Source organism: Bufo bufo, chromosome 2 (assembly GCF_905171765.1).
Source record: "Bufo bufo chromosome 2, aBufBuf1.1, whole genome shotgun sequence".
Classification (NCBI taxonomy): domain Eukaryota; kingdom Metazoa; phylum Chordata; class Amphibia; order Anura; family Bufonidae; genus Bufo; species Bufo bufo.
Genome location: NC_053390.1, coordinates 757,832,792 through 757,847,118, shown reverse-complemented (window position 1 = coordinate 757,847,118; position 14,327 = coordinate 757,832,792). Strand labels below are relative to the sequence as shown.

Genomic DNA, 14,327 nt, shown 5'->3' with positions numbered 1-14,327 from the left:
CCCTTCATAACCTTCTTTCTTTTTGAACCTATTTTTTTCTAATTTTACTATTAAAACTGAGAAACCTATAAAGACATCTGTGTACATAGCTGGTGCTCCGCCAAGTCATCCCCCCTTCTCACTATACAGCATCTGGCTGTAGGACAGCTGGCTGAGGCAGAAGCCTCTCTGCTCCAGACCTCTCACTTAGATCGGCAGATCTCCAGCTGAAAATGGAACAGATCAGCAGGAGAGTCTTTTCTGTAGGATTTCTGCAAGACTGGCAGGAAGGGAAAGCCTATCTCCTGTTTACTTTTTCCATTCATTTCTAGCTATAGCTTTGCTCTCTTTTAACCATCTTTATAGGAGCATGGCAAATATGTCATTTATTTATTTGTTGACTCAAACCATCGGTATAAAATGAAAGCAGCCATTTGGAGCAGGCATAGCGATTTGTGCTAATTTTGCTCACTGGAAAATTCTGTACTCCTCCAATACCAGTGGATTCAATCTACAGTAACTGCATATCAAAGCCATTGAGTCATGGTAGGCTAGTAACTGGGCAACACCTGCTCAGTCTCTGTGTGTTCTCCACTGGCACAATCTAAATTAATATGATAAGAGAATTGTATATTGTGATCTCGATGGTGACTAAACAGCACCCGGCATGTAGGTTTTCCAATTATTCATGCATGTATCCTTGCCAGGCTCTTCCATTATTGATACCTACTTCCGCACCTGCTAAGGCCAGGCTAAGTTCCTAAAGCCGTATGTGTTTGTAATTAGTGCTCTGGCCAGCAGAGGGCGATCTTCACTGTGAGAAAATGTCATAAACCACACTTCTGGCAGACGAACCAATCAGAAGCGTAAATAAGGCAACTGCAGAGCAAGCCTAAAAATGATCGGTATAAGTTACACGGAGTAGGGAAGACCTTTCTGATATGTCAAGAAACGTGTGACATACCAGAAGGTAAAGATACCTGTAAAGGGCATGTGGTAAGGCCTTGTTCACTTTTCAGTCTCTGCATTTTCCAGACACCACATGTACCCACTGAAATTAATTTGTTTGTTCACACATCAATATTTTTTTTTATTGACTGAGAGCTCATGCACACGAGCATATTTTTTGTCCCCGTTTTTTTGTGCAGTTCGCATCATGACCAAAGATAGGATGGTTCTATTATGGCCCAGATAGTCTGTTCCTCAAAATGCAGAACGCACACGGCCGGTATCCATGTTTTGCGGACCGCAAAGACTGTTATGTCCATATGCATGAGCCCTGAGTCAGTCAAGAAATCATGGAGACATGCACCACTTTGGTCCATGATGTGGACCAAACATGCTCATTAGTCTATGGGTCCATGAAAATCATGGACGATCCGTTTTCACTGGCCAATGATAGGAGAGGTTCTGCAAATTTATTTTCAGCCAAGTAGTGTCTGTGGAATACGGATGACACACGGATTCTTCATGGATAGATTTTTTTACACAGACGTCAAACAGACACAGAAATGTGAACGAGGCCTAACTGCGATACACATCGTGTGGTACGGCCATCTGGACTCCCAGAGAAGAAAAATAATGATCTCCCCTTTCAAGTTGAGGGCAACCTAACAAATTCTGGTTTTAGAGGGCCCATCTCTGGAATGGTGAGAAAATATTACTAGTGTAGCTATGAAGTCAGTCAGTGTTCTCCAACCTGTGGCTACACTGCTGTCACAAGACTACAACTCTCAGCATGTCTTGGTCATCTCTCTAATCTGGAATTAGCATAAGTGTTCAATATCTGCCTGACAGGGGTTGGACACCTCTTCATCAGTTAAATGAGGGGTCAGTAGCGCACCATACATAGAGGTGGCCAGACCTGGTACTACATCTCACCAGCATATGGACAGTGCTGTGCATCAGAAGACTGTGAAGAGGACAAAGCGTTCACTATTGTTTCAGCCAGTGGCATGGCCGCTTCATTCAGCTGACTGGTGGGGAGGCCATTGTTTAGACCCCCATTAATTAAATATCAGATAGGCCATCAATAGTACAGTTCCACTTTAAATAGGACCTGTCAACCCTATTAAATCAAGTACACAATATTGTTTGGTAGGGTTGATCCTGCAGATTAAAACTTGAAGAAAATCTGATTAGTGATTCAGGAGACATCTTCGTTTGATTCCATATACACGTTCAGCCTTTGGTGCACTGAGGGGTGGGCTCAAGCATCTCGGTGGACCACAGCTCCTCTGCTTTCCAGACTTTGGCAAACTCCTGTGTGACAGTGCCAGGCATCCTCATTGTACTGTTGTCTGGCCTTGTAATCCAGTGCATGCACAGTACATCTCATCTAGGTTTCCCTCCTATCAAGATGCTTAAAGCGCATGAGCTGATGAAGTCACCCTCCAACCGGAAGAGTGACTATAGAAGCAAAAGGCACAGACATTGGTATGTGTGCACTAGGTTTCCCCTGTAGTGGCCGCTGTAGGCGGAAGTGTATAGCCAGCAGCAGCTGATCAGTTGGCAATCACAAGGGGTTTCTGCAGCATGCCCTGCAGTACAAGGCGACTACCAGCTTCTATGAAATATCTAAAAAATACTGTACTGATATGTTACAGCCATTAGAGCTTCCTCAATAGGTTGCCAGTAAATTGCTGAAGATTCAGCAATGACAAATCTGAATCATGCAGTTACACCTCTCCGATTTGGGAAAACTTTACTTGTCAGAATGGTCCCTTAAAACTAAGCCGATAACTCATCCCCTGCTGGGACCCCAGTGATCTGCTGTAATCTGAGGGGGAGCCTGACAGAGCTCAATTTCCCCGCAGCGCCACAACAGGGGAGCATGAAATACAGGACAGGTCCTCCAGCGAGATGCTCTGTGTAGGAGGATTCCGAGCAGAGGACTTTTTTGGTAAATTCACCCATGGAAGATTTGTTGAAAATACTTCTGCCCTATTCAACTGCATAAAGCTTTAACGCTAGAAGATTTGCCATCCACAACTTAAATGTTGAATGACCACCATAAAGAGCTGCAGTGGTGACCAGATTAACGCGTAACTAACTAGGGCAGGGATCAGCAACCTCCAGCACTCCAGCTGCTGTGCAACTACAACTCCCAGAATGCACACTTACTCTGCTGTTCGTGTAACTCCCAAAGAGGTGAAAGGAAGATTCTGAGAGTTGTAGTTTCAGAACAGCTGGAGTGCCGGAGGTTGCTGATCCCTGAACTAGGGAATATTGACTTCAATTAGTAAGGGGCACCCTCCCTCTATGAGCCAGATCAGCGAGCAAGATGCACGCAGTGACTCTCGTTCTGACAGATCCAGTCCACCCATTGTGCAACTACCCCATGGAAGATATCCAGCAGAAGTACCAGTGTAAGCCATTCGTGACCTCTTCATGTACATATGCGTCAGAGCTCCCATTTATTTACAGTGCCTCTTCCCCTGGCGATCACAGGGTTCCTATTTAAGGTGGCATCCAGATCTGATTAACAGCCTCTGGTCCAGGTGCTGCCAATTGGACCCAACTGGTTCAAGGTCCAGTAATTAACATTCTTCAGTCCAAGGCCTCTTGCACATAAACGTATTTTCATTCCGTTGCGGTTCTGTATTTTTTCTTTTTGCGGACCGTCTACAGAACCATTCATTGCAATGGGTCCGGAAAAAAAACAGAAGGTACTCCATGTGCATTCCGTCCTGCAAAAAAAATAGAACATGTCCTATTGTCTGCATTACGGACAAGGATAGTGCTGTTCTATTAGGAGCCAGCTGTTCTGTTCCACACAATACGGAATACACATGGATGTCATCCGTATTTTTGGCGGATCCGTTTTTGGCAGACCGCAAAATACATACGGTCGTGTGCAAGAGGCCTAAGTGCTGTTATCAGGACCTGAACCAATCAGATCGCAAGAGGACATAGGAGCAGAGACTATTAATGGATCTAGTAAAATGTTCAAAAATAATATTAATGAATAGAAAAACAATAAAAAGTTTAAAAGGGATTCGGTCATGAGATTTTACCCCTATAACCTAAACATATGCTCATGTCCGGAGTAGTAATAAGAATCCTAAGCAGGCCTTATTAAACCTCATTGTGGCTCTATTTGCACAAAAAACAGGTTTTTATAACCTGTCACTCACTTAAGGTGCCAAAGGGGAGGTCCGTTAATACAGGGTGCCCGGCCGCACCCCTCGCCGCCTTCCCTAGCTCAGCGCTGCCTCCGCAATCCTACCTGTCCCTCTGCCAGATACCGTGCCTGCGCACTAGGCTCTGCCTGATGCTAGGAGTAAGCGGCGCAGCGGCTTCGTGGAGCGAAGTGCGCATGCGCCGGATGATGCTTAGCTTAGGATTCCTATATATTACCCCTAGGCTATAGGGGTAAAATCTCATGACAGAATCCCTTTAACATTAATGAAAAGTAAATGTGTGATGTGAACACATGAATGTTTTGTATGGGATCAGGTGCTCAGGCTTTCATACACTATGGGGGAGGTTCATCAAACTGGTGTAAACTAGAACTGGCTTAGTTGCCCATAGCAACCAGACTGCACCTTACCTCTTTCACAGCTCCTTTGGAAAATGAAATGCGGAATCTGATTGGTTGCTAGGGGCTGCTGACACCTGTTCATGAAGTAACCACTCCAACTTTCCTGAAGCTGATGCAGAACATCCTGGTTTAGTATAAATAGACTTTATTGAAGCCGATGCCTCCACACTGAGGCCGAAGTTTGGGACTACAGATGCACTAGTTGTAGCATTTCACACAACTTCTATAAAGGAATGTCACCGGTTACAACGCTCATGCATAACATGGTCTGATCACGTTTCAGAAGCGGATTCAAACATTTCTAGTGAAATGCTCAGAGTATTGTTATATATAGAACTACTTCCAATAAACTGCAAAAACATTGATCGATGTTTCCAGTACGAGCTACAGTGTCAACACAAAGGGGAGCCATAAATGTTTCATTTATGTAAGAACGTCATGAAAGAACAAAAATTAAAAAGCTTTCAGATCAAGGCCATCACTGAACCATCACAACAAGGTACAAATTTATCAGTCCACATTCTCTAGATCTCAAAAAAAAAAAAAAATTGAATAAAAAAACTCATTCGTGAACCCTCAGTACTGGGAGTACTCCTTTGTCTGAAATTTGGCAATGAGTCTTTCCAGCTGCCTCTTGGCTTCACACTGTGGGAAGTTGCTCATGTCGTAGTACTGGGCAGCAATTTTCACCAACCTGAAATAAAACGTACATACACACATTACTCATTACATATAAAACAGAGGAAGATGCTATTAGAATCAGACAGCCTCCCGTAGAAATTATAGGGATGCTCGGCCTTTTCCTTACTGGTGATCTATCCTTTGGATAGATCATCAGCATCTGATTGCCAAGAGTAGGCACTCGGGACCCCCACTGATCAGCAGTTTTAGAAACGAGTGGTGACGTCACTGGGCTGCGGCCCACTGTGGGTGGCACTGGGCTGCACGCATGCACTATATTTTTTTTCACCACAGTAGGTTATCGCAGAGGTTTGGATGAACATTTACGCCTCCTGCAAATACAGGAATTCAGCTGCCTTGAAAAATATGACCTGAGGGGGAAATCTTGAAACTTACCATTCCGGCTTTATGTCTGTGCATGTGCGGATGTAATTCTTTGTTGTAAGGACAAATTCATTATAAAGGACCCACTCTGGCTTGTGGTCCAGAACCGTAGAAGGATGCAACTGCACAACCTGGTTGTCTTTCACGGTCAGGTAATGGCCGGTTCTTTCCAAATGTGCCACCTTAGGAGAGGAAATAAATCCAACTCTTATGAAAAAGGGATTATAATCCTTACAAAGCTGCTCAATGAAAAGCTACACGAGGACAGAAAACAGTTTATTTACACTTCATTGCTCAAGGGCATAGACAAATCTCTGCACGGTCAATAATCAGAAGACTTATACTGCTGCAGAGCGGGGGACAACTAGCACACTAAATTAAAACCCTTACGCCACCTAACACGGCCGCGCAGACGTCTGCCGCACCAAGAAGAAACAGATTTACCTGGGAGATATGTACTAGATATAAAGAAAATGGGCAGCAATGCTACAGCCTGGTGTATTGTGGAGTTTCAGGTTTTTACGTTTTGGGGTACATATACTGTATTGAAGAGGACATTCCCCCGCTCCTGACATGCCTGATTTAATAGCTTCATGCATTCCCCATGCAATAACAATTCTGGAGCGTGTATTATGACTATGTTGTGCTGTTTCTTTATTATTTCTACTAGAAGGTATGAATGAATAGCTAGCAGTCTGCAGTAAGGGTACAGAGGGGCGGCGACAAGTTAGGGGTGTGTACCTGCAAAGGCTGACTCTATCCAATCAGTGCTGCTATTTTCAGTCTGTGCAGGTACACCCCCCCTAACTGGTTACCTCCCCTCTGTACCCTTACTGCAGACTGCTAGCAGTTCATTCATAACTTCTAGTAGAAATAGTAAAGGAATGGCACAACATAGATCCATAAGAATAGAGGCTCCAGAATTGTTATTACATGGGGGATGCATGAATATATTAAATCAGACATGTCAGGAGTGGTGAAAGGTCCTCTTTAACACAGTTTATTATATTGTACTACTTGCACAATAAAACCACCATTTACAAAATTAATTGTGTGTCACCTCATTCCAAGACGCAACCATTTAATGGCGTAACTCTGTGGAGGCTGTTTTTCTTGTGGAACAATTTGTAGTTTCCATTGGTGCCATTTCTGATTACTATTTATTCTGGGTTGGGTAGGGGAGATGAATGGAAGACTGCAAGCCTGGTATAGTTTTATTTTACGGTGTTTCCTGCACCCCATAAATAAGTTACGTTTATGACGTGAGTTGCTACAGATGACAAAAAATATTGGTCAAGTTTAAATGGATGGAAAAGGGGTGTGGTTATGGGGGCGTGGCTTAAAGGCCTTTGACACATTTTTTTTTATTCCTGTTATGTTTAACATAAAATGCAACTGAAAATGATGCAAAGGCATGCTGTGTGAACAAGTGTTATTGAATCACTGCTGCCCCCATGCCATGCAGCCCTATGCAGGAGCCCTACCATATAACTGAAAGCGATCATTTACAGCAAGAGTCAGTGAGAGGAAAGTCTTCTCAGAGTCAGAAATCTTTATCATACATATTAAACAGATAGATATTAGATTTTCCACTCTAGTGATGATCATTATTGCTATTACTGCAGCATGCAATGATTAGCACTAGAGAAGCGGCCTGTATATGTTACAGTAAAGATCAGGTAGGGACAGTGTAAAATGTAAACTTTATTGAGGTTTCTGTAAAGTTCAACTTGACACAGTGTACCAGGCACTAGTAAATGTCTTGGGTCATGACATTAATAAATGGCCTAATTAGGTGCAGAGGGGTGATTAGATTAGACACTCATATGACAATCAGAGCAAAGTGATCTGACTGATGGGGCAAAGGGGGATTGATAACATGCACAGAAGTCCATGTGTAAAGCAAGGTTTTATTGATTGGCCCTTCCTCTATAAATCCTTGTAATTTAAAGGGAACCTGTCATGTGGATATTTGATTATAATCTGACTAATTATATACAATCATTAACTACTAAAAAGTACCTTAGATGTATTCACTTACTGGTGTGACAGATGGTTACCTCATAATATACACACAAAGATACTGCATGCTAGAGAGCTGATTTGAGTCCAGCGTTTATTTAATTAACAGCTATAGCCACTCCCCTGCTGCTGATTCATATGGAAAATAACTGTCAATCAGCAGCAGGTGGGCGCAGAGAGTCAGGAGCTCATAAATATTCATGACTCATCATCATCAGCTGGAGCTTTTCAATACAAGATGTTGGCAGATTGACTCGGTCAATTAAAGAAAGTGACCCAGCATTGTGCTAAGAGAATCAGTCACTTATTTATGTTGCCCTTAGTTAGGACACCATAAAACTGGTGACAGGTTTCCTTTAACTGTAGTTATGCCCGATACTTGGCTGTATTTCTGCAGTATGAGGTACCTGTACTAGCAGGGTGGGGCTAGGAGATGAGAAAACACTGAGGGGAAGATTTATCAAACTGGTGTACAGTACAACTGGCTTAGTTGCCCATAGCAACCAATCAGATTCCATCTTTAATTTTTTTACAGCTCCTTTGTGAAATGAAAGATGGAATCTGATTGGTTGATATGGGCATAGTTTTGGAACAAAGAGCATAGCTCCATTGAGACATCAGGGTAAGGACAATTTCTTTCAGTTATTCAGCGAGTTATTTCCATCAGTTATTGGGAGCCATAACCAGTAGTGAAGCCTTCAGAAACCAGGTGTAATATAAAGATTTGCACCTATTCTATGTTTTTGCTCACAATAAGGCCTCATGCACACGATCGTTGTTTTGGTCCGCATACGAGCCGCAGTTTTTGCGGCTTAGATGTGGACCCACTCACTTTAATGCTTTGCTCCGTTGCATGGTCCGCAAAAAAAAAAATATATAACCTGTCCTATTCTTGCAGAAGGCACACGGATGCCATCCGTGTTTTGCGGATCCGCAATTTGCGGACCGCAAAACACACAACATTTGTGTGCATTAGAGCTGCAGCTAATGATTATTTGAATAATCGATTAATCGGGGAAAAACACCAAAATGACGAAAAAGGGGTTTATATGACGTTACTTGAAAAATTATGTTCAAAGGCCATATTAAAACAAGTTGTGGGTGGCACTGTTATGGGGAGGGGGATCTGTGGGTGGCACTGTTATGGGGGGGGGGGATCTGTGGGTGGCACTGTTATGGGGGGGGGGGGGGATCTGTGGGTGGCACTGTTATGGGGGGGGGGGGATCTGTGGGTGGCACTGTTATGGGGGGGGGGGGATCTGTGGGTGGCACTGTTATGGGGAGGGGGATCTGTGGGTGGCACTGTTATGGGGAGGGGGATCTGTGGGTGGCACTGTTATGGGGAGGGGGATCTGTGGGTGGCACTGTTATGGGGAGGGGGATCTGTGGGTGGCACTGTTATGGGGAGGGGGATCTGTGGGTGGCACTGTTATGGGGAGGGGGATCTGTGGGTGGCACTGTTATGGGGAGGGGGATCTGTGGGTGGCACTGTTATGGGGAGGGGGATCTGTGGGTGGCACTGTTATGGGGAGGGGGATCTGTGGGTGGCACTGTTATGGGGAGGGGGATCTGTGGGTGGCACTGTTATGGGGAGGGGGATCTGTGGGTGGCGTGGCACTGTTATGGGGAGGGGGATCTGTGGGTGGCGTGGCACTGTTATGGGAGGGGGATCTGTGGGTGGCACTGTTATGGGGAGGGGGATCTGTGGGTGGCACTGTTATGGGGAGGGGGATCTGTGGGTGGCACTGTTATGGGGAGGGGGATCTGTGGGTGGCACTGTTATGGGGAGGGGGATCTGTGGGTGGCACTGTTATGGGGAGGGGGATCTGTGGGTGGCACTGGTATGGGGAGGGGGATAACAGTGCCACCCACGGTGCCATACACAGATCCCCCTCCATAACAGTGCCATACACCGATCCCCCTCCCCATAACAGCCCTGGCCCTGCCGCTCACAGCAGTATTCCTTAACCGGCAGTAACTTTTACTTTAAATCACTGCATCTTCTTTTACCTTACAATGAAGCTCCAGTAACAGGCAGAGCGGGCGGCGTAACGTCACTTACTCACGTGACGCGCCTGCTCCACCTACTTTATGAATGAAGCAGGCGGAGCATGTGCGTCACATGAGTAAGTGACGTTACGCCGCCGCCCGCTCTGCCTGTTACTGGAGATTCATTGTAAGGTAATAAAGATGTGATCTAAAGTTCAAGGACCCGCAGGCATAACGCCTGACCGCCCGCATAGCAACGAATCGGCCGATTATTCGATAACGTGATTCGTTGACAACTAATCCGGTTATCGAATATTATCGATAACGTTGATTAATCGTTGCAGCCCTAGTGTGCATGAGGCCTAACTGATTGAAATAACTGATCAAATAACTGAAGTGTGAATTCAGCCCAAGATGTCTTGCTACCATCATCTCTAGTGGCATCATATGGGTGTCAGCAGAGTGATATGTTGGGCACTGGTCGTTTTGGAGCGAGCCCATCCGTTTGACGACTCTTGGTGACTGTTACTTTAGCTATTTATATCTGTGTATATATCTTTTAGTAAAATCTTTATGCCCCCAAGTCATGTTCGGTGTATTTTTTTCCAAACCTCAGATCCCACGATAATACACCCTGCCCCTGAAGTCCTGTACAGATGGGCCTCTTTCACATGAGCGTATTTCCAATTAGTATATGACACACATTTTGTGCAAAGGAATCTGCTGCTCACGTTAATTAAAAGGGCTATTCACATGGGTAGTATTTCCATCAGTATTTGAAATCTGGAGCATGTCCCATTTTTGTGCTTATTTGCTTCCAGATACACCTATTGTAGTCTATAGGAGTGAATAAAACATTCAGGAAGGAAAGAACACGCATGTACGTTCCAGGAATCCGTGCATATTCCAGAGCTGGAACAAGGACAGATTTTGATAGGCTCGTGTGAAAGAGGCCCTGAACAAGGAAAAGAGGAACTATATGTCCCCCCTTCCTGCAACCTGTCCCCTACTGGCCTGCCTCTCCTCCTCCACACAGGCAAAATGAAAATGACCAACCATGGTCTGTGAAGAAACTGAACCAGAGTGTAATATTGGGAGATTTCAGTTCCGAAGGCTGTTGAGTTGTGAATGCAGCACTGGAATAGGATATAGGCTGCGATTTAGAATGTACAAGTAATGCAGAGATTTTTTACAAGCCACTTACTAATGTATTGTTATTATCCATATTGCTTTTTTTTCTGACTGGATTCATTTTTCCATTACATTATACATTCCTAGTTTCCGTGGTTACGGACACCCTGCAATCCAGCAGTGGTGGTCGTGCTTGTACAATATAGCTAAAAGCAGTAGTCCATGTGCGCTCCCAGTCACCAGAGAGGCTGGTGCTTTTTCTATAGTGAGCAAGCACAACCACCACTGATGGATTACAGGGTGGTCTGTAACCATGGAAACAAGCAGCGTACAATGTGATGGAAAAATGAATCCAGACAGCAAAGTAAGCAATATGGATAACAAGTGCCTTGTCTTAACTTCTTCTACAAGATAAATGCCACTTACTGAAGTGAGACAACCCCTTTAAGAGTTTAGACTACTAGTTAGATAATAAAGGCAATAATCAGGCAATCCAGATACATCAATATCCTAAAGTCAAGAAAATGGATCTGAAAGAGCCCTTCACGATTAATCCCCAGTGCTCCGGAGACAGGCAGATACTTCCCATTGCATGCAACATTTCCCTAAATCTGAGGTGACATACTTGACAATGCACCACATGCTTGATAATTTCATCTAATGAAAGTGGCTTAAAAAAATAAAAATCTAAACAAGAGCAGGAGTCGATGAGCACATAGAGAGTTAATCTTCTCATATCACAGATCAGTAGGGAGGCCAGGATCCATTTATGTGGAGTTAATTGCTTGTACTTTCTCCAGTCCCTCCAGTTCTCACATATCAATTCCTAAAAGACCTTGTTATATGATTTTAGAGACTCTCATAACCGTTTATGCAATTTATTTTCCATCTGAACTCAACCTTAAAGGCAGGAATTTAAAGTTCCCTTTTTCCAGATGCTGAAACGTACCTGCATAAAATAGCCGGTAACCAGGGCTTTTCTGATATTAATGTAATAATCCCGGCTGGTGAAGTCTGTGCTTCTACGTGGCAAGTTAAACCTGTCCATGATTCGTGACAGCTGCTGCCGTACATTGTCTGCAGACATCAGGGACCTGTAGTTAATGAAGTTGTCATAACTCCACTGAGACGACTCGTGGTCTGGGGGAGGAAGAAGAGCACCTTGATCAGAAAATGGAAAAAACAGGCTCAAGCAGTCCAACAAATGACATTGCATTATGGGTGAAGAAACCATTAAAATAGAGCACTGGGGTCATTTGCAGATGTAACATTAACCTGGTTTTATAAGGGCAGCAGATTTGTCCCTATGACACCGGCTGACCTGTTACATGTGCACTTGGCAGCTGAAGGCATCTGTGTTGGTCCCATGTTCATGTGTGTCCGCATTGCTGAATATATGCCTCTAGGAGCAATGGGGGCGTTACCATTACTCCTAGAAACTAAGCTCTCTGCCACTGCTGCACACTTTGACAGGACCAGGCTGGGCGACGTTTTCACTGCCTGGTCTTGTCAAAATTGCAGAGGGCGCGGCAGTTGCAGAGAGAGCTGAGCCTCTAGGTGTAACGGCAACGCCCCTGTTGCTCCTAGAGGCTCATTTGCACATATTAAACCATTTTTCTCAGCAATGCGGGCACATACAGTATGAACATGGGACCAACACAGATGTCTTCAGCTGCCAAGCGCACATGTAAGAGGTCAGCCAGTGTCATAGGCACAAAGCTGCTGACAGATGCGCTTTCAAGAGGACCTGGTACCTCTAATATATCTATTTTAGTCAATACTTGCGTTCCACTGAAAATACATTTCTTGTTACTCGCGTTATACAACTGTGTGTCATCAGTTCTCACAGACTGTCCTGCTGACAGGGGCAGACTGTGTAGGGACACACCACTTCGACAAGCAGAATGGTGGTAACTAGTTACATACAGGGACTGCATAACACAGATTTCTAATAAAAGATGATACCACAATGGTGAATAAAGCTGCACCCTACCCCACAGCGGTACCTGGGACACCAATTTATTTAAATGCAGGAAGACAGTTTGTTCAAATGTTTTTCCAGGAATTTAATACCGATGACCTATCCTCAGGATAGGTCATCAGTATCTGGTCAGTGGGGGCCTGACACCCGGACCCTTGCCGATCAGCTGTTTGAGAAGGCACTGGCACTCCTGTGACCAAAGAACATATCCTAGGAAAAGCTACAGAGAGCACCGGTGTCCTCTCAAACAGATGATTGGCAGATGGTCCTGGGTGTCAGACCCCCACAGATCAGATACTGATGACGTATACGTCGTCATCCGCTATAAACTCTCAGAATACCCCTTTAATGTCATCATAAATGAGGTAAGGATGAACCAGCCATAATAATGTACACATGATACACTATGCTGGCGTCCCACTGTTGCATCACCAGCTATGGAATTATTATATCAATGAGGTAGGCTCCCACCTGAGCCAAGAGCCCATTTCAAATGCAGTGTTTGAATAAGGCCTCATGCACACAACCGTGTCGATTTTTGTGGTCCGCAAACCACGGATCCGCAAAAAAACAGAAGCCGCCCGCGTGCCTTCCGCAATCTGCGGAACAGAACGGACGGCCCATTGTAGAAATGCCTATTCTTGTCCGCAAAACGGACAATAGGACATGTTCTATTTTTTTTGCGGGGCCACGGAACGGAGCAACGGATGCAGACAGCACACGGAGTGCTGTCCACATCTTTTGCGGCCCCATTGAAGTGAATGGGTCCGCATCCAAGCCGCGGCTCAGATGCGGACGCAAACAACGGCCATGTGCATGAGGCCTAAAAGACTTGCTCCTCTAGACTTTTTTTTTTGCAGTCCCAACGGAAATGACTGCCACCTTTGTCCATTCACACGTCCGTAGTGTATTGCGGTCCAAAGGCCGCCGGACTAAAAAACCTGACATGCAGTAATTTTAGTCCGGCGGCCTTTCGCCGTGCACCGCCCCCATTATAGTCAATGGGGACGGAGCGGCGGCCCAGGGGCACGGCGAAATAGCCGCAGGACGGATCCGACATGGTGAACAGCATGTCAGATCCGTCCTGCCGCAAGTGTGAAAGTACCCTAAGTCAGGCTCTACTCACATACCTCTGCAGGATGTTTATCTTATTTGCACTTTTTGCATGTTGACATTTGTACACTTGCACTGAGCAATTTATGTCACTTTTTTTTAGCAATGTTTGTCTCACCATGCATGCACTTGGCTTATTTTGTTCAATCATTTATTATCATTAATATTTATTGTTCATATTTTTACACTATGTATTTCTTATAGTATTTATTGATACATATCGATATTCATGTAGGGAAGCTTATATACTGAAGGTTTCACATATGGATGCTATATATATTTTATATATAATTTATTTCACATACTTTGGGTTTGTAGTATCACATATGGACTATATACTGTCGACTTTTTTGATTGCTATAGATACACATATACCAAATATCCCTCTAATGATTCACCCATATACTATATTTGTGATATACTTCTGTATTGATCATTTGGGGTTTGTCCATAGATATTATGCTACACCTCATCTATCTACCGATTGGGGCTGGCTTATAATAT

At 44.4% G+C, this 14,327-nt stretch overlaps 1 protein-coding gene across 1 annotated transcript in view; it reads right to left on the bottom strand.

Annotated features, from left to right (window-relative positions):
• Positions 1-4,650: 4,650 nt before the first annotated feature.
• Positions 4,651-14,327, bottom strand: part of DHX15 (DEAH-box helicase 15) — a 65,371-nt gene continuing 55,694 nt past the window's right edge. The window contains exons 12-14 of the mRNA XM_040419026.1: positions 11,679-11,869; positions 5,600-5,769; positions 4,651-5,216 (exon numbers count right to left, since the gene is read on the bottom strand). Of these exons, the coding sequence (XP_040274960.1) occupies positions 5,099-5,216; positions 5,600-5,769; positions 11,679-11,869 (479 nt within the window). The 3' untranslated portion in view covers positions 4,651-5,098. The remainder of the gene's footprint in view (positions 5,217-5,599; positions 5,770-11,678; positions 11,870-14,327) is intronic.